Genomic DNA, 22,080 nt, shown 5'->3' with positions numbered 1-22,080 from the left:
TCATTTATTAATCATTTAAACTGAAAACACTTCTATTGTCTACCATGACATTATGTGATTCTCCCAAGTATATCTAACTAACGAGTCATGCTACTTTTATCAGACTTAGGAAGACAAAAAGCAGATTATAGTATACCAGAATAAAATACATAGACTAGAATATGTTCTTCATGTTCTGCCCACTGTATCACCATCACATTAATCTTCCCAAAGCATGGGCCTAGAAACCACAGCTATTTATAAGATGGGCAGTAGCCATCTCTATGAAGGATGAAGAGCTATTTACTTCTTTAGTAAATAGGCAAATAAGTCCAGATTGTCTACAAAAGTTAAGATCACCTCCAAGTTTCCAAAGAGAAAATGCAAACTGTAAGAACATCAACTAAACTAGTTAGGCTCTTGAAGAAAAAACAAAACCCTGAGGTCAAGTTCACACACAGCTGCTATTAGGTCCTGGCCATTACAGCCACTTGTGAAATCTCCCAACTTGTAGTCCAACAAAGGAGCATCCAAGGTCATATGTGGAACATACTAGCAGAACTAACTGCCTCCTACTTGCTGCAAAGTGTGGTAAGATTATCCAAAGTTCTAAATCATTATTCTTTCTGTAAGCATAGACAGGAATCAACACACTTATCTTTTTGACAATGTGAAAATGTAGATGGAAATACTACTCAGAAATAAAAAGGAAAAAAGTACTGATTATACATCTTGGGAATTTCAAAGGCAGTTTGCAAAGTGAAAGAAGCCAGACACAAAAGTATGTATCACACGAATCCATTTATGTGACATTCTGAAGGAGTAAAGCTGAAAGGACAGAAATCAGATCAGTAGTCACCAGAAGCTGGGGTCGGGGAGAGGAAAGACCACAAAGAGGCAACGGGGAGTTTTGGGGGGAAATTAAAATGTTCTAGGTCTCATTGTGGTGGTTCTTACGTGACTATATAAATTCATCAAACTACATCGAATTATAAATTTAAAGGGGGTAAGTTTTACTATGTGTAAAATGTTTCTCAGTAAAAGGGAAATTTTAAAAATTAAAGATATAAGATTTTTAAAATTTGTCTAGCTGAGAAAAGAATAATTAGTGGCTTATCTTATTTGTTTTGTGTTATCTCCTAGTAATAACCTCCCTCCAAGGCAGACTTCAATTCATGGCAGGAATCAGCCAAAATAAAAACTTAGACCAAGTTTATGTGTAACACCACAGTTTTTGTTCATTCAATAAGTATTTTTAAAATACCTAGTGTATGTTAGATACTACGCCAGGTATAGGAGATTCAGAGTTGAAAATGTATGATTGTTCTACCCATAAAATTGCACTCCCACAAAATATTCAAATCCATTTTACTCACAACACACAGGTGTGCTTTCAAATCCTAATTTTTTCCCTCAAATTTCCTTAACATTTGAAAAATATTAAGAAACACTCTAGAGAAATGCTAGGCTTTTCGCAACTTACAGTGTTAGAAATTGAGCAACATCATCCATTCCATTTGTAGTTTTTCTATTCTGGCATAAATCCACTAATATACATCCTATGGCTATAGGAAAATTTGTTAGTATTTACCAAGAATAAATGTAACAACAAAAAAAAAAAACCGATGACCCCCCAAAATTCTATTTAACATTTAGTTCCAAATAGGTCAAAGTACAAATGATTCTAGTACTGCTGCTGCTGCTGCTGCTGCTGCTGCTAAGTCGCTTCAGTCGTGTCCGACTCTGTGCGACCCCATAGACGGCAGCCAACTAGGCTCCCCCGTCCCTGGGATTCTCCAGGCAAGAACACTGGAGTGGGTTGCCATTTCTTTCTCCAATGCATGAAAGTGAAAAGTGAAAGTGAAATCGCTCAGTCGTATCTGACTCTAGCGACACCATGGACTGCAGCCTACCAGGCTCCTCCGTCCATGGGATTTTCCAGGCAAGAGTACTAGAGTGGGGTGATTTTAGTATACTTTTATTTAAATATAAATATTGCCACTGTAATATGAACATCTTCCTATTTTTAGCTTCAACTATTAATACTTCCTCGAGCAACCAACTATCACAGATTTATAAGACAGTGAACTAGAATTTGTTAAAAATTAAAAACTTGGAATTTAAATACAATAAACAAAGATAAGTGAATTCTCTCTTTCTTTGGCAATAGCTATCAAGACATAATTTACATAATCATGAAATTCATGCTTCTAAAGTATAAAATTTAGTAGTTTTCAGTATATTCACAAAGTTGTACCACCATCACCAATATCTAATTTTGGAATGTATTCATTGTCTCAGAAAGAAATTCCATATGCATTCAGTTCAGTTCAGTTTAGTCGCTCAGTCGTGTCCGACTCTTTGTGACCCCATGAATTGCAGTACGCCAGGCCTCCCTGTCCATCACCAATTCCCGGAGTTCACTCAAACTCACGTCCATCGAGTCCGTGATGCCATCCAGCCATCTCATCCTCGGTCATCCCCTTCTCCTCCTGCCCCCAATCCCTCCCAGCATCAGAGTCTTTCCCAATGAGTCAGTTCTTTGCATGAGGTGGCCAAAGTACTGGAGCTTCAGTTGCATTAGCAGTCACTTATTCTCTTCTCCAGCCCTGGCAACTGCCATCTACTTTCTGTCTCTGGGCATGTACACTGTCTGACACTTCATATAGATAGAATCATACAACGTTTTGCGTATACAGTTGTTTTCAGTTCTTTTGTGTATATTCCTAGGAGTAGAATTACTGGGTCACAAGTAACTCTACATTTAAAATTCTGAGGAACTGCCAGAATGAGTTCCATAGGGCAGTAAAGACTTACAACCCCACTACCAAAATATATGAGTTTCAGTCTCTCCACAGCTTCACCAGCACTTCTTACTATCTGTCTTACTGTAGCTATCCTAATGAAGGTGAAATGGGAGCTCACTGTGGCTTTTATTTACATTTCATGTTGAGCATCTATTTTCATGTGCTTATTGGCCAGTTGGGTACCTCCTTTGAAAAAATCCAGTATGGATTTTGGAAACTGGGTTCTCTTATTACTGAATTGTAAAGGTTCTTTATATATTCTGGATAGAAGTCCCTTATCAGATACATGACTTGCAAATATTCTCTCTCATTCTGAGGGTAATCTTTTTACATTCTTGATGACATCCTTAGAAGTACAGAAGTTTTTAATGGTGATGAAATCCAATTTATCTACTTTCTTGCTTGCTTGTGCTTTTGGTGTTTTTTTTTTTTAATTTATTTTTTATTTTACTTTACAATTCTGTATTGGTTTTATCTAAGAAATCACTGTCTAATCCAAGTGTTTTTTCCTAAGGATTTCATAGTTTTAGCTCTTTCAGTTAGGTCTCTGATCTATTTTTATATGGTGTGAGGTTGGAGTATTTTGCATTTGTCTCAGCACCATTTGTTATTCTTTTCTCCATTTAATTGTTTTGGCACTCTCATTGAAAATTAATTGACCATAGTGTAAAGGTTTATTTCTGGACTGTCAATTCTATTCCACTGATCCATATGTCTTTCCTACACAAGTATCACACTGTCTCAATTACTGTAGCTTTGAAGCAGGTTTTGAAATTGAGAGGAGTGACTCGTCCAACTCTTTTCTTCTTTTTAAAGACTGCTTGGAAGTCCAGTACTTGCGAGCTGCAACTACTGAAGCCTATGCATCTAGGGCCCGTGGTCCGCAACCAGAGAAGCCACCACAGGAAGACCATGCACTACAACAAACAGCAGCCTGCGCTCACCCGAACTAGAGAAAGCCCACACACAGCAACAAAGACCCGGCACAGCCAAAAATAAATATATAAATAAAAATACAGATTGTTTTGGCAGTTATTTTTAAAAATACAGTCTGTTATATTTAAATATGTTATATATTTTGTCTTTAATACAAAATATATTAATATGAATAAGCTAGACCTAAAAGCTTAAAATAATTATAAATAAATTATAAACATGCATGTTTTTATACTACAATGGCATTTCATCAACATTTCATTATTTTGTCCAAAATTAAATAGTGATTAAAAGTACCTATTTAAACGGAAACTAAGTATTAAGCACTTTAACAATTTGAAAGAAAAAGTAATTTGGTTCAAATGATTTACTTTCCTTTCCTCAACAGTGTTTTAAAGAAAACAATCACTCCAGAGAGATAATGTTGTACTTGCTTATCAGCAATGGGATTCAGATGAGGAAAATATTATAGAGTATTTCATTCATGTATTCAAGAAACCAAGGAGGAGAAGGGGGGAACAGAAGATGAGACAGTTGGATGTCATCATCAACTCAATGGACATGAGTTTAAGCAAACTCTGCGAGATAGGGAAGGACAGAGAGGGCTGGCGTGCTGCAGTCCACGGGGTCACAAAGAATCGGACACACCTGAGCAACTGAACAACAACAACAACAAAACGGCTAAGCACCCACTACTGGGAAGGCCACAGGAATGCAAAATTAATGTTGGCCCTTCTATATGTAATACATCATAATTTAATTAACTAAAATATAAAACTTTTTTTTTACTTTCTCTGACTTCTGAAAAAAAGTACAGCTTTTGGTACAATAATTTCATAGAAACATACAGAGTGAAAAATGAACACACTAGAGCTAATGTGTATATACCCCTATGCTCTAACTCAGTTATGAATGGGCTTTATTTTACAGAATCTAAATACTACATGAAAAGCATGCTGACATGAGTAAAATGAGAACTTGAAGAAACGACAAGCCTTTGCACTGTTATTTTATTCTTCAAACCTCTTTCTTAAATTCATAGCTGGTTGGAAGAAAAAAATTATAATGAAATCAGAGTCCTTATAACTTACACAAAGCACATAGGTTTTTTATTCTTACTCAAAATTTAAAATATTTCAACATGTATTATAAAAGTATAGAGAGATTAACTGGAGTGAGGTATCCCAGAGGTCCACATCTCCACACCCAACTGCCTGCAAACTCTACTGCTAGAAACCTCTAGCCAAAGAACTAGTAAGACAGGAACACAATCCCATCCATCAAAAACAGAAATAAAAGGCCAAAAAAAAAAAAATATATATATATATATATGTATGTATGTTACAGATGAAGGAGCACAGTAAAAAACTACAAAACGTATCACATAGAGAGGAAATAGGGAACCTATCAGAAAGAATGTAGAGTGATGACAATAACATCATCTGCAAATAAAGACAGTTTTGCTTCTTTCTTTTCAATAGGATGTCCTTTGTTTCTTTCTCTTGATTTACTGGATTGGCTAGGACCTCCAGTAAATGGATATCTCTGTTTTGCCCCCAACAGTAGGGAGAGAACTTTCCAGTACCTCACTATTAAGTATATTTTTATAGGATGGAAATTTCCTTCTTTTCCTAGTTTTCTCTAAGGTTTTTAAAAATTAATCATGAATATGTATTAAATTTTTGTCACAACTGCTTTTATGCATCTACTGAAATGACAGTTCTTTAATCTGTTATAGTAAATTTCATTGATTGATTTTTATATGATAAACTCACCTTGCAGTTCTCAAATTTCACTTGGTCATAGTATATTAAAATCCTTTTTACACATTGCTGGTTTTGACTTGTAAATATTTTCTTATAAGGACTTCAGGTCTATATTTACTTCTTTTGTAATGTTCTTATCTGATTAGTAGTGAAGTGTACTCTCTTCTATTTTGGAGAAAAAAGTATAATAGTGGTATTATTTATTCTTTGTAAGTTAAAAGAATTCACTGGTGAAGTTCCTTGTGGGAAATTCTTAAATTAGGAACTCAATTTCTTTAATGAATATAAGATTCATCAGATTTTCTATTTCTTTCTGTGTCAGTTTTCGTAAATTGTGTTTTTCAAGAAATGTTAGGCATTCATTTAGGCCATCAATTTTACTCCCATAGAATTCTAAATAATAATTTCTTCATTATTCTTTCAAGGTCTGCAGGATCAGTAGTGATATCCCCTGTTCCATTTCTGGTACTGATATTGTTTTCGAGCTTTTTTTTTCCTTAGTAAGCCTTACTAAGGTCTTATCAATTGTATTAGTCTTTTCAAAGAACTAACTTTAGGCTTTGTTGATTTTCTTTGTTATTTGTCTATGTTCTATTTCACTGATTTCTAGTCTTATTTTTCTTATTATTTCCTTTTTGGGATTAATTTACTGATTGTCTATAAGTAGAAGCATATAGCATTCATTTTATAGCTTTCTTCTCTCCTAATAAAAGCATTTAATATAAAATTTCCTCAAATGCCTACTGTCATAAATGTTTCTGTTATGCTTTCAGTATTATTTTGTTCAAAATGTTTTCTAATTGCCCTTGAGATTTCTTCTGGACCCATGGGCTACTTAGTGCTGCTGTTGCTGCTAAGTTGCTTCAGTCGTGTCTGACTCTGCGTGACCCCATAGACGGCAGCCCACCAGGCTTCCCCGTACCTGGGATTCTCCAGGCAAGAACACTGGAGTGCGCTGCCATTTTCTTGGGCTTCCCTGGTGGCTCAGTGGGTAAAGCGTCTGCCTACAATGCGGGAGACCAGGGTTCGATCCCTGGCTCAGGAAGATCCCCTGGAGAAGGAAATGGCAACCCACTCCAGTACTCTTGCCTGGAAAATCCCATGGACTGGTAGGCTACAGTCCATGGGGTTGCAAAGAGTCAGACAGGACTGAGCGACTTCCCGCTTCCCCTCTCTCCAATGCATGAAAGTGAAAAGTGCAAGTGAAGTCGTTCAGTGAGCTATTTAATTTCAAAACACTTGAAGATCTTCCTAGACATTTATTTTTATTGATTTTTAATACCAGTGCAATCAAAGAACATATTTCCCCCCTCTCCAATGCATGAAAGTGAAAAGTGCAAGTGAAGTCGTTCAGTGAGCTATTTAATTTCAAAACACTTGAAGATCTTCCTAGACATTTATTTTTATTGATTTTTAATTTAATACCAGTGCAATCAAAGAACATATTCTATATAATTTTGTCCATCTAGTTCTATAGGTCCAGTTTAAGTATTCTATAATTTAAAAGCTAAACAAAGGCAAATAATCTGCTAATGACTGCCTCAATAAAACTCACAGCATTAATTATAACTTTACATCAGCTATTTACTGTAATACTCATTTCACCAGTTTCCCTATTTTATATTTTCTGTTATTTTTATAAGAAAGAAGAATTACACAAATATAATCTAAACCAGAGGTTAATACCTTAAGAAAATTTAAAAGTTAAAAAATGAAAAGATTAAGAAACTATAGTCAGTTTCATATTAATTACCCTGATTATTATTTGATGGAAAAAGCATTCTAAACACAATGTTTGTAAAAGATGCAATATATAGAAGCAATCACTACTGAGGCATAAGTTTCCAAAACCATATGTTTTCTAGAAGCACACTCATACACACACACATCGTGAAAGACCTACATCACCACTATATTTAAATTCTAGAGTGGTTTCAACTGAAGCTTTTGTGGATGACTGAGGAATAAGATTACAAATATCATTACTTTAATCATACTTCATCAGGCACTCTTACCTTAAAGTACACTCCATTTCCATTTCAGAATGTGTGGACAAGACACAGAAAATGTATTTGTCAACTAATAAAGAAAAGCGATCTCCAGGATTCAACCAGCACCATATATCTGTCTTCAATGGTAAGAGCTGGCTCTTCTCAGAAGACTGATAATAACATGGATTTTTGTGTAGCTAACAAGTTTAAAAAACAGAATACAGTGATGTTATAACTCAAAATCATGACAAAAATACAACTAAATATGAACTGATTCAAAATTTTAGTGTCAAAACAATTTTAAGTATAAATTTACACTTGAAAGTCTAATGAATTTGGCACTTCAAGGTACCATATAATTATAATCTAACCATACACAAAAATATTTGTATTATACTTCTGATTTCTCTAGGAATCAAAGAAAAAAGCAAAGTTATTAATTAACTGGTTAAAAGATACTGTGCTTGACAGACGTCTAGACACTGGAAAGAGAAGCATGAAAAATGATTATCAGTATGGAAACTGAGTCCCCCAATTTTTATCCAAAATTCACTAATCCCTTCAAAATTCTTTTCTGTTCATTTTCCCCTAGTAATTACTGTAATTAAAAAATGAGAATCTATGGGGAGGAAAATTCTGACCAAATTTCTCAAGCAAACAACATACCTTTAAAAAAAAAAAAATCCTCACAGAAGAATCTTATTTTGTTTCAGTGAAACTCCCCTCTGAAGATCACCATCCATATTCAAATTGCAAGAAGTAAATATATCTCACTGTCAAAACTATTACAATAGCCATTATTTTGAATTATGTTTCCACTAATTACCTTGTGTTAGCAAAGACGAGGGCTGCCTCCATAACTAAAAACCTATTGAAAGGCACCTTAAAAGCTCTAACTAGAATCTAGCAGCCTCTAGTAGAATCTAACTAGAACTAGTAGCCACTTCCAGATAGCCTTCTTGTCATCCATACCATTGGGTCTTTTAAATAAATAAGCTTCAGCATATAACAAAGCAATCCACATTAATGCAGATTTTCAGGTTTATTTTTTAAAGAATTTTATATAGAGCAACTCCCCCTACCACCCATCTGTCTACTTTATCAGTTTAAATGACATTTTTTTCTGGCGACATCAACCATCTCTCCAGCATAGCAACAACATAAATATCACCTTGAAATTGACATATGCTGAATGCTCTCAATTTTTCTATTTATAATTCATTAATGTATCTTGAGACAGAAGTATATTTTCATTCATACATCAAAACCTTTTCTGACCCCAACCATTTAAATTATCTATAGGTGTTAAGATATGTCTTATTCACCTTGAGTTTGAACAGACCTGAACTGAGTATAAATTCAAAAGGTAAAACCTTCTATTACTGTAAAAAATATTAATTAGAGAAAAATTAAGGAAGCTTATAATAGGTTTCTTTTTAAATGTATTTTGAAATTCTAAAAATGCATTAGTATTTTTTTCTTTTTACCCCTCAAAAATCTTCTTTCAATTGGGAAATTCAGTTTCAAATTTTTATTAAATACAGTTACTTTCTTTTTAAAAAAATCTTAATCATTTATGGAATACAAACTAAGTAAAATATAAGTAAGTTTAGAATATTATTATAAACATGAAGCAAATACTGTTATTAACTTTGGTATATTACTTTGTATTATATTTTTCATTTGTTTTTATTTTTCAAAAATGTCTATTTCTATGGAAAAAGAATAGGGTATTTAAAGGGTAAATATAAGATATTTTGATTTTGTTTCTATATTAAGCCATAGTAAAATATCCACAAACTTTTATTGAACATCTATAACCTTTTTTCATTCCATTCAAATGTCAAATCCTAGATCATCTTCCTCTGAAGTATACCAGGTCCATTTCTCTTTACCATTTGCAGGCACGGCCCTGGTTCAAGCTCTTACCCACCGCGTGCATCTCTTACTTGTGCTATCGTAACATCAAGTCTCCCAGTCTTCTATCACCTCACTGCTTCCCAGGTTACTTTTTACATTTTTTCTACATAAGGCCTCTGATGCTTCTCCAATACAAAAAAGCATAGAAATGAAGGATCTTCATAAACCTACAGTGGTTTCCAACTCCCACCTTCATACACCAAAATCTTCACCTTATACATACAATCTCTGATCCAGTCATTAAGACCTACTCAAAAATGCTCCACTGTTTACTACAGCCTCAGTAATGTCTTATCCCAACCACCTTTCTGCTTGAACTACTGGAACCAGTTTCTATCAGTCAAAGATTACCTATAATCATCTGACAGATCATCACTAGACTCTAAGGTCCCTGGGCGTCGATAATCATCTACCACAGTTCTTACAGACTATGATTAAAATGACTACAGGAGTCTCGAGTAGCAGGAAGAATCCATGGTATTTCAACTGTCAGTCATTAAATGAATAATCTCAGGAATGGTTCCAAATAGGTTACTATAACAAGTGAGGCTGGAAATCCAAAGCACTTACTAAAAATGCTACCTGTTGAGTCACTTAAATAGATTCACCCCTAAAATGTATTAATTCCATTTTCTACTAGAGACCATATTGTATGATTTTTAAAAATTATAATCTATACAATCAGGTAAACTAAATTTTAAACAGAATCCACTTTCATCCTCTAAAAAGCTCCTGGTAGCTCAGCACATGAGCTTTCAAAATCCCAAGAAAATCACACAAGTAACATTAGCTGTAACCTCATATGACTTCATCTGATCAAATACCATAATATACTTTTAAATTAACCACAGAATGATATAATTTGGGTAGAGGAATCAGAAAGTATTTAGCTAAATTGAGAAAGAAAATGATTACATTTTAGAAGCTAAACCATCCAAACAGTGCATTTAACTCAGGCCTGTGGTTAGTGTGGGGGGTAGGGTAGGGGAGCAGAGGGGTAGGTAGGGTAAGGAGCAGACCTACTATAGAATTGGGAGTATTAAAGTAAAAGCTACCATGAAAATAAGCACTGCTACCTACAAGCTCAATTTTAAAAAAGGAAAAAACACTGAAAGCTGAAAGGAATATAATTTATCTAGTTCCAGCAACTGAATTTCATCAGGATCTAGCCTTAAGTCCTTCCCAGGTGTATCTGCAAGGGGAAACATTTCTATTTCCTGTCTGTGTTACAAAAGATAAAAAAGCAGTAATATAAAATTTGGAGGAAAGGATAGAATTAGAAATTAAAAATAGAGGATATATAAATTTGGTGTGTGTGTGTTAGTCGCTCAGTCGTGTCTGACTCTTTGCCACCCCATGTACTGTAGGCCACCAGGCTCCTCTGTCCCTGAAATTCTCCAGGCCAAGAATACTGGAGTGGGTTGCCACTTCCTTCTCCAAGGCATCTTCCTGACCCAGGGATCGAACCTGGGTCTCCTGCATTGCAGGCAGACGCTTTACTGTCTGAGGTATTAGCTGCTGCTGCTGCTTAGTCACTTCAGTCGTGTTCGACTCTGTGCAACCCCATAGACGGCAGCCCACTAGGCTCCTCCATCCCTGGGACTCTCCAGGCAAGAATACTAGAGTAGGTTGCCATTTCCTTCTCCAATGCATGAAAGTGAAAAGTGAAAGTGAAGTCGCACAGTCATTTCCGGCTCTTAGCGACCCCATGGACTGCAGCCTACCAGGCTCCTCCGTCCATTGGATTCTCCAGGCAAGAGTACTGGAGTGGGCTGCCATTCCCTTCTCCTTTGTGCTGCTAGGGGAAGCCCTTAAATTTGGTAGGTAATTATTTCACTGGGCTTCCCTTGTGATTCAGCTTGTAAAGAATCTGCCTGCAATGCGGGAGACCTGGATTTGACCCCTGGGTTGGAAAGATCCCCCTGGAGAAAGGAACAGCTACCCACTCCAGTATTCTGACCTGGAGAATTCCATGGGGTTGCAAAGAGTCAGACACAACTGAGCGACTTCCACTTTATTTCACTGGGTCAGAGTCACTTTACAAACTATAATAATATAAAATTTTACAAACAAGATGGCGTAAGAACAGAGATGCACTGTAATTTATGCAACATTATATTCCTAGAAAGAGCTGTGAATGTTTGATATTTTCTAAGTTATAACTGAAACTTAATCTTTCATTATGTTACCAGCCACCCCTAACTTCTCTCTCAATGTGGCACTCTGGTATATGGTTAGAGCTTCTGAGTGCTTTTGCACGTTGCTGGGCTTGGAAAGGTTCCCTGTTATTCCTCAGCCTTTTAAGTGAAGCCTCCCCTTTCTTGATATGTCATGGTCGCCAGTGAGGAACGCTGGGTAGCAGTAAGGACAACAGTCAGAACAAGAATATACAGAGTTTCTGCCTGAACTCTAACTGAGGTTTCCTTATCAAGGTTAAGATAAGATGATGTTCTTATTCATGAGCATTTGAAAGATTCAGATGAATCTCTAAACAATATTAAATAGTGATACAGCCCTAAGTTTACAAAAGCTAAGATGTTAAATACAAAAGCATAAAATTCTAAGAGAAGAAAAGGTTAATTATTTAAGAAAGGAAACTGATTATATTTCTTTAAAAAGACATAAAAAACCCAAAGTCAAACAAAAGTCAACTTGAGTATTTTTCCCTCAGCTGAAAGCACTTAATATTTAAATGTAGGTGGTTAAATACTAAGCATTTAGCAAATCCATCCACAAAGAAAGTGGGCCAATCTGTGTGGTCCATCATTTCCTTTTTCTTTTCCTAAAAATGTCCATACCAGGAGATCCCAAAACTAAGCACAAAAGTGACATCTCAAGAGATCTGATGTTTGATCCTATAATTTACATCTAAATAAATATTACTCATTCAGTAAGCTAAAAAAAAAAACTATGTCAAATATGTACACTCCAACTAAAAAGCCATGTATACAAGAAATCCAAAAGATAGTTTTTTATAATAAAGTAGACAAAAATCTAGTGATATTAATAAAAAGGGGGACTATATATAGAATATTTGGAATGAAAACAATGACTCATAAAATGCAGTACTCATAAAATGAAGTATAAGTACTCATAAAATGAAGCTTTTAAAAAGTAATAGAACACTATAAATACTTTAATATCAATATATTTATAAATACGGCCAAAATTGACAACTATCTTAAATATGAACTAAACCGACTTTTTTTTAAAAAAGCATGTATGTTATGTGCATGTGTGGCCAGTTTAAAAAGTGTTTAATAACAAAAAAGAAAAGGAGACTGAATTAGACTTATATTTTAAAAATATAATCAATAACTAAAAATCTTTCCAATTCTTCCCCCAAACCAGACTTAAATGTATTTAAAGATTCTTTTTAATATTAAAACTCTGAGACCAAAAAAAGATTGAAGGCTCTGATTCCTTCAATGAGGCTAGCAGAAAAGGGCAAGGAAAATACTGACAAACCCAAACCCACAGTAAATAAAAGATACAGGCTACCTGTATGAGAGGTATACATGAGGTATGTGCCTTTGCCCAGATCCATGTGATTATAGATATGAACTTAAATGAGTATGCTGTATTCTTCAAAGTGGTACAAAGGATGCATTATCCCTGAAAGAATGGAACTAAAATACAAATCAATTTCCAATAGCTTTCTCTTGGAGTTATCATTAAATATTAAAGAAAGATTAACGTGTCAAAAAAAAAAAAGCTCTTCAATATTGTGTGATTTTTTTTTAATTTAGAAAGTTTTTTTTTTTTTAAACAAAATGAGTTGTGGAAAAGCTACTGTAGTATCTTACAGCTATTTTATAAGTACACTCATAATTTCATGGGACGAAAATAATCACATCTCAGAAATTTCATTGTGCAATAGAAAAAATACAATCACTCAAAGCTATATATTTTGAGAACCAATATAAAATGGCAAAAAATAAATATCTTTTGCAATTTAAAGTTATAGAATTACTCCTTCAGTCATCCAAGAACCAAGAAGTAAGTTTTTATTAAAATGAAATAAAAGCACTGATAGCTATGAATTCACCCGGAGGATATAACTAACCACTGGTGATACAGTCATTTATAGAGAACACTGTCATTTTGCCTTCATAATGCATTTTCTCCCTGCTGATACCAGATTGTAGATTAAATTTAAATGACACACAAAAAAGCTAACATCATCTCCTCATGAGTTAATATTATCTCCTCACGCACTATTTCCTAGAACTACTAAGTGTCACAGCCTTTTCTAAAGGGAAATATTAGAAGGGGAAAAAAGAGACAGATTCATCCAATCTAAAAGTCTAAATTAGTTCTTGCCCTAATTGCATTCATGAATCACTGGCAAAGCTACTTTATTTAATTTGAGGGAAAGCAAAAATGTATTTAATTACTTAAACATAACATTACAATATTTAATTACATAAAGATAACTGTGAAATATATAGCTTATGGAAGGGATCATCATAACAAAATATTTGCTATATTTATGCAATTTTACAAAGCTTTTTAAACTAAAACTTCTCTCCACACTTTATTATAGTGCATATATAATCGGCTTAAGTAGATAAAATAATCTGTAATTGACTAGGAACAGAGAATAAGTGATATTTAGCATTATGATAAAGACTAGAAGTTATCTGTCCATCTCACACTCATTACTACTGATCTTAAACTTTATTGCCAAAGTCTGCATTAGAATTCCTCTAAATTTCTGTACAACACACTTTGAAGGTACAGCAACAATAAGAGGCTGATTAAATAAATAAATCTATTTCAAGGGGATAGTTATTTTATTGACACTATATTAATATAAACAAGAAATCAAGCATTATATAAAGCAAAGAAACTAGACATATGTCACTAAATCCAAGTGTCAGTTTTCCTTCAACTAATATAATGTGAATTTAATAATTTGGGAATAAAGCACAAACCCAATTAAAAATATTTAATTGGGTTTGGAATCAAATTCTAGTACTAGAACTGCACATTTCCTTAAAAAAACTTTTCTTGTGTCTTCCAGTGTTTGGTAGTCTGGCATTACAGAAATAGCTGCTGAGTATTCATAACTTTGTTCATGTTATAAATATTCCATAATAATTTTTCAGAGAGGTAACTAATGTAAGGCAATATGTATAGACCCACCACCCAGTTTAAGATGAATATTACCATTACCTTTGATATTCCCTGTCTTTCCCTATTCACTCTCTTCTCAGTTCCCTCAGACATAGCTACCCTGACTATTGGGCGTACTGGTCCCTATCCACCACCTATGTCTGACCACAGACTACACTGTTAATTTTGCAGCATGTTTCAGTTCAGTTCAGTTGCTCAGTCGTGTCCGACTCTTTGCAACCCCATGGATCACAGCACGCCAGGCCTCTGTCCATCTCCATCTCCCGGAGTTCACTCAGACTCACGTCCACCGAGTCCATGATACCATCCAGCCTCAGTCGTCCCCTTCTTCTCCTGCCCCCAATCCCTCCCAGCATCAGAGTCTTTTCCAATGAGTCAACACTTCGCATGAGGTGGCCAAAGTACTGGAGCTTCAGCTTTAGCATCATTCCTTCCAAAGAAATCCCAGGGTTGATCTCCTTCAGAATGGACTGGTTGGATCTCCTTGCAGTCCAAGGGACTCTCAGGAGTCTTCTCCAACACCACAGTTCAAACACATCACTTCTTCAGCACTCAGCTTTCTTCACAGTCCAACTCTCACATCCATACATGACCACAGGAAAAACCATAGCCTTGACTAGACAGACCTTAGTTGGCAAAGTAATGTTTCTGCTTTTGAATATGCTATCTAGGTTGGTCATAACTTTTCTTCCAAGGAGTAAGCGTCTTTTAATTTCATGGCTGCAGTCACCATCCGCAGTGATTTTGGAGCCCTCAAAAATAAAGTATGACATTGTTTCCACTGTTTCCCCATCTATTTCCCATGAAGTGATGGGACTGGATGCCATGATCTTCGTTTTCTGAATGTTGAGCTTTAAGCCAACTTTTTCGCTCTCCTCTTTTACTTTCATCAAGAGGCTTTCTAGCTCCTCTTCACTTTCTGCCATAAGGGTGGTGTCATCTGCATATCTGAGGTTATTGATATTTCTCCCGGCAATCTTGATTCCAGCTTGTGTTTCTTCCAGTCCAGTGTTTCTCATGATGTACTCTGCATAGAAGTTAAATAAGCAGGGTGACAAGATACAGCCTTGACGTACTCCTTTTCCTATTTGGAACCAGTCTGTTGTTCCATGTCCAGTTCTAACTGTTGCTTCTTGACCTGCATACAGATTTCTCAAGAGGCAGGTTAGGTGGTCTGGTATTCCCATCTCTTTCAGAAGTTTCCAGTTTATTGTGATCCACACAGTCAAAGGCTTTGGCATAGTCAATAAAGCAGAAATAGATGTTTTTCTGGACCTCTCTTGCTTTTTCCATGATCCAGCGGATGTGGCAATTTGATCTCTGGTTCCTCTGCCTTTTCTAAAATAAGCTTGAACATCAGGGAGTTCACGGTTCATCTTATATAAATGGAGCCATACTATATATATATATATATTCTTCCAATGCATGCTTTTATCATTCAATACTTTGTTCCAGATTTTAATCTATATTTTCTCAGCTTTCACAGTTATCTCCACTGTTGTACGGTATTTCATTAAATGAATATATCACAATATATGTATTGATTTTACTGTTGGTGGAAATTTCTGTTGCTTCTGGTGTTTTGCTATCATACAGTTTTGCTCTTCTGGCTCTTGTATATATCCTGTGTATGTGTGAGGTCTGGCTTGGAGGGAATACAAGCCTTCAACTTTTAGAAATAACACCAAGCTATTTTTCAAAATGGCTACACCATTTGAGCTTCCACCCACAGTTCATCACTATTCCACTTGTTCTACATCCTCACCAACACTTGAAATTGTTAGTCTTTGCATTTTTGCCAATCTCTTTTATGTACAATGGTAACTCATTGTGGTTTCATTTATTTCCCCAGCTAATAAGACAACTGTATGCCTGCTTTTCATGTTACTAGCCATCAGATTTTCATTTCTGTAAGGTGAAACTCAAGTCTTCAGCCCATTTTTCTACTGGATTATCTTTTTCTTATTGATTGAAAGCATTTGGTATAAATTTTGGATATCATTCCTTTGCCAATTTTATGTGTTTTAAATATCTTCTCCCTGTGGTATTTTTCATTTTCATTATATTTTGATCAGCAAAGGTTCTTAATTTTCATGTAATTGGCTTTTTCTTTCCAATCTTTCTTTTACAGTTTCTGCTTTTTATATCTTATTTAAAAATATTTCCCTACTCTAAGGTCATAAAGGTTTTTTCTTATATTTTCTAATAGTTTTATAATTTTGACTTTCACATTTAATCCACCTGGAATTGATTTTTATGTATGGTTTGAGGTATAAGATCTAATTTTTTTCCCCCCCAAAAAAACCAAATTGTCCCAGTACCATTTACTGATAAGAAATCCTCTTCTCCACTGACAGGCAATGACAGTTATGGCCCAAATCAAATGAGCACACACATAAGCCTGAATCTAAGATTTTTTTCAGTTTTAAAGCTCTATTCAACTGAAAGCACTAAAATATTTTGTGAAGATAAATCAACAATTGGTTTTAACTCCAAGAATTTTTTTTTAAAGAGCACCAAATGGTAAAAAAAAATCCTGACTTGGAAAATGTGATGAAAAAAAAAACCCTAATGCATAGGGTTCAAAGAACCTGAGTTCTAATTCCCACTGAACAACTTGCTGACTATGTAGAATTAGACATTCTAAGCTGTCAAAAACAACAGTACCAAGAAAAGTATAAAATTATTTACCTTTTTTTCATGTATATAATCTACACACTAAAAGTTCAGTAAAATTATACCAGATAATATTGAAAAGATAAACAAAGGTATAATTTAAGTAAATAAATGTTATCATTCCAAATTTTAGTTTTATATCTATAACCTAATGTGAAATATTTGCTCTAACTTCTAATTTTGTATCTTCCACAATTTGGTGTTCAAAAAACAACTGTTTACTTATATAAGCACAATCTAACTAAAGACCAAGTAAGGTGAAGAATGTTTTCTAACAGGTGTCTTCTTTGATTAAGCATTGATTAAACTCCCATACAGAAATTTGACCCACTTTATAACGGATCAAGTTTAACTCAAAGAAAAAATTTTCCATTAATAAAATCACCTTTATTTATTTCACATTATCAGTACTCTTTTAAATAGTCATAGAAGTTCAGAATATAGCTGAATACTTTTCATCCAAGTATGGACAACTCCAACGAAGCATCTTTTTTAAGCCAATTTGGAAAATATTCTAGGTACAGAAATCCATTAAAACAAGCCTAGAACACTTAAGTGACTTTGGTTGCTGCCCCATCCCCCCAAAACTAACCATTACACCATAGGTGCTTTCTTATAGAATCTTCTTTGTAATATCCACTCATGAACAAAATCATAATGCATACATGAACTGGTAGTCACCTTTCGTTAAAATTGTAACTACTTAAATGTAACACTGCCCAATGGGAAAAAAAGGAGCTTAAATAGTTTAGATCTTTATCTCCCAGTTATCTTCTGGCAATAAGGGAAACACACTCTAACATTAATTCCCTATTTTGATAACTTTAAGAATAAGCCCCTCCAATCAGGAGCTGGAAAAAGGTGAGAGAGAAAAAGTTAAAATAAATCATTAATGACATATTTACCGGTTTGATTCGAAGCTTACCACCCACCACTTCAAGAATGGCATGTCTTCTGGACACTCTCTTATCTGTTATCTACAGGGGGGAAAAAAATTAACATTTCAAACACAGCCACCATCCTAAAAAAAATAATAATAATAACAACAAAAAACCCCACAGCAATGTTTCTGAAATTAGTAGACTAGATATGAAATCTATTACTCATTTGATGACTGTATATTGAAATGACTGTCCTTGCTGAATACATATCAAAAACAACTCAGAGATTAAGGGACCTCCCCAAAGTCACAGAAAAATAAACAGTGAAGCAGAGACTCAAGCTTGGAACCTAATAGATCCCAAAACCTTTCACGATCGTTTCAAGACATATTTTTAGCAGGGATTATCAATAAAATTCACAAGATGAGAAAAAAAATCTATATAATATGTATGTATCAGGAAACATTTCAAATACAGAAAATATACCGTGTGTTATAATGAAAAAAGGTCTTAACAAGCAGCAGTCTGGTAAATGTAAAAGCTGTGCACTTTTACATTTGGTGTACACTTCTGCACACCGAAGTTTAAAAATTGCTTGCCCTTTAAGTGTTGAAATTGCCAAGTAAGCCTTCCCTACATGGCTATTAAGACAACAGTTAAGAAGATTATCTTCATGATTTGTAGTTTTATGTAATAAAAATGTTTCAATCATCAACTTTACTTAATAGTATAATTATTTGGCCTATCTCTTCATTACCTTAGGATTTATCACTTCATCTCTAACCTTATCCACATCAGGACCAAAATTATCAGTAAAAACAGACTGCAGCAAGGCCTAAATTCAATTAAATCCACTCAGTTCAATTCAGTTCAGTCCCACTGGTTCTGCAAAAACTTGCAAAAATACTAAACTTTCAGGAATCAGTACTCATTTTTTTAACCACAGAGCAATTTCACACTTATGGCTGTTCAGTTCAGTTGAATCCAACTCTTTGCAACCTCATGGACGGCAGCACACCAGGCTTCCCTGTCCATCACCAACTCCCCGAGAATACTCAAGGTCTGGGCCATTAAGTTGGTGATGCCATCCAACCATCTCTTCTTCTGTCATCCCCTTCTCCTCCCACCTTCAATCTTTCCCAGCATCAGGGTCTTTTTCAAAAGAGTCAGTTCTTCGCATCACATGGCCAAAGTATTAGAGTTTCAGCTTCAGCATCAGTCCTTCCAATGAATATTCAGGACTAATTTCCTTTAGGATGGACTGGTTGGATCTCCTTGCAGTCCAAGGGACTCTCAAGAGTCCTCCAACACAACAGTTCAAAAGCATTAATTCTTCAGCACTCAGCTTTATAGTCCAACACTCACATCCATACATGACTACTTGGAAAACCATAGCCTTAACTAGATGGACCTTTGTTGGCAAAGTAATGTCTCTGCTTTTTAATATACTGTCTAGGTTGGTCATAACTTTTCTTCCAAGGAGCAAATGTCTTTTAATTTCATGGCTGTGGTCACCATCTGCAGTGATTTTGGAGCCCCCAAAAATAAAGTCACTGTTTCCCTTGTTTCCCCATCTATTTGCCATGAAGTGATGGGTCCAGATGCCATTCAGATTTCCTGAATGTGGAGTTTTAAGCCAACTTTTTCACTCTCCTCTTTCAAGAGGCTCCTTAGTTCTTCCTCACTTTCTGCCATAAGGGTGGTGTCATCTGCATATCTGAGGTTATTGATATTTCTCCCAGCAATCTTGATTCCAGCTTGTGCTTCATTCAGCCCAGCGTTTCTCATGATGTACTCTGCACATAAGTTAAATAAGCAGGGTGACAATATACAGTCTTGACATACTTCTTTCCCAATCTGGAACCAGTCCTTTGTTCCATGTCCAGTTGTAACTGTTGCTTCTTGACCTGCATACAGATTTCTCAAGAGGTAGGTCAGGTGGTCTGGTATTCCCATCTCTTTCACAATTTTCCACAGTTTATTGTGATCCACACAGTCAAAGGCTTTGACACAGTCAATAAAGCAGATGTTTTTCTGGAACTCTCTTGCTTTTTTGATGATCCAACAGATGTTGGCAATTTGATTTTTGGTTCCTCTGCCTTTTCTAAATCCAGCTTGAATATCTGGAAGTTCACGGTTCACATATTGATGAAGCCTGGCTTGGAGAATTTTGAACACTACTCTGCTAGCGTGTGAGATGAATGCAATTGTGCAGTAGTTTGAGCATTCTTTGGCATTGCCTTTCTTTGGGATTGGAATAAAAACTGACATTTTCCAGTCCTGTGGCCACCGCTGAGTTTTCCAAATTTTCTGGCATATTGAGTATAATACTTTCACAGCATCATCTTTTAGGATTTGAAATAGTTCTGCTGGAATTCCATCACCTCCACTAGCTTTGTTCATAGTGATGCTTCCTAAGGCCAACTTGACTTATGGCTGTGACTATACAAAAATAGTAACATCAAGCATCACAGTAAAATAAATTCCACATATGTGACTTTTCCACAAAGCTACAGTTAATTTTTAGGACATTTTCTAAAATAAAATATCTTACAGGTGCGTGTTTGTTCACCCAGTCCTGTCTGACTCTTTGCAATCCCATGAACTGTAGCCTACCAAGTTCCTCTGCCCATGGGATTATCCCAGCAAGAATACTGGAGTGGGTTGCCATTTCTTCCTCCAGGGGATCTTCCAGACCTAGGGATCAAACTGGCATCTCCTGCAGCTGCTGCATTGGCAGGAGTTTTTTTTTTTTTTTTTTTTAACCACTGAGCCACCTGGGAAGCCTATTTAAAATACACCCATTATTAGCTACAAAGGCTAATTCTGAAAATTAAATATAAACTATTAGCCTATTCAATCAGAAAAGAGAGGATAGAAATTTGGAGGCTCCTAAACTTCCCATAATGTGTCTTAGTGGGCCCAAAACAGCAGTCATCTGATAATCCACTTCACCATTCACACAGATTTTTTCATTTGCATAGAACTTTCACTTAAATGTTGAGCTACACCATAATGCTGTCATAAATGATTCACATATTGGAAACTGAAAGTCCAGAGAATTTTAGTTGCTTGTGTAGGTCACTCTTCACACAGTTAGTAAGTACTCAATTCCATAATTAACAAAAATAAATATGTGAGAAAAAGTCATGTATTATTACTCTACACCTACATGTAATCATTCAAAAATAGTTTCAAGAACTGCAAATTATATTGAGGCAAGGAGTAAGAAGTTTCTATTTATAACTTGGGGAGTAATATCTTATTGTTAACTTCAATTATACAAATTGATCTTCTATCCAACAGAGTAACAAACTGTCAAATATAAAACCATGACATATAATTATAGTTCCTGTAATAGTCCAACTTGGGTTTATTTCATTTTCAAGCCAGATTTTTGCAGAAAGCAAAATATAAAGGTTTAATGACCTCTAGTGGACACATGTTTCGTCAACAGTGTGATTTCACTGCAAGCTGTGTATTTCTATAGTACCCACAAAAGTGCTTTAAAGAGTCTCTGAAATTAACATCATTCAGGCATTCAGCTACAACTGTCCCTTTTATGCCACACCTCTAAATAATGAGTAAGTTATAAAACAATCAGTTCAGCTGCTCAGTCGTGTCCGACTCTTTGCGATGCCATGGACTGCAGCATGCCAGGGCTCACTGTCCATCACCAACTCCCAGAGTTTACTCAAACTCATGTCCATTGAGTTGGTGATACAAAACAGTAATTTATGCTTTTTCAATAGAGAACTTAAAGGTTTAACAAATGATGTTTAAAGCTTATTTTAATTTCAGGATGGGGGTGGTAAGGGGCTTAAAAGAGTAAGGTCATAAACAGATCCTAAAGATCTGATGACATGCTTTGCTGCTGCTGCTGCTAAGTCACTTCAGTCATGTCCAACTCTGTGCCCGGAGTGGGTTTCCATTTCCTTCTCCAATGCATGAAAGTGAAAAGTAAAAGGGAAGTCAGTCATGTCCA

General features: G+C 35.3%; 1 protein-coding gene across 5 annotated transcripts in view; it reads right to left on the bottom strand.

The window, feature by feature from the left end:
• The window catches only part of APLF (aprataxin and PNKP like factor), a 101,517-nt gene that overhangs the window by 67,327 nt on the left and 12,110 nt on the right, over positions 1–22,080 (bottom strand). For 3 of the 5 annotated variants that reach the window (XM_040224086.1, XM_040224084.1, XM_040224085.1), the window contains exon 2: positions 18,120–18,191. In XM_040224086.1, the coding sequence (XP_040080020.1) occupies positions 18,120–18,163 (44 nt within the window). In that variant the 5' untranslated portion in view covers positions 18,164–18,191. Of the gene's footprint in view, positions 1–7,503; positions 7,677–18,119; positions 18,192–18,852; positions 18,872–22,080 lie in introns of those variants that run through there. The other 2 variants (XM_040224083.1, XM_040224087.1) reach the window with 2 other exon arrangements.

The sequence above is a fragment of the Oryx dammah genome, unplaced genomic scaffold, assembly GCF_014754425.2.
Source record: "Oryx dammah isolate SB20612 unplaced genomic scaffold, SCBI_Odam_1.1 HiC_scaffold_25, whole genome shotgun sequence".
NCBI lineage: Eukaryota > Metazoa > Chordata > Mammalia > Artiodactyla > Bovidae > Oryx > Oryx dammah.
Note: the sequence above shows the minus strand (reverse complement) of the source record. Positions and strands in the feature narration are given on the sequence as shown.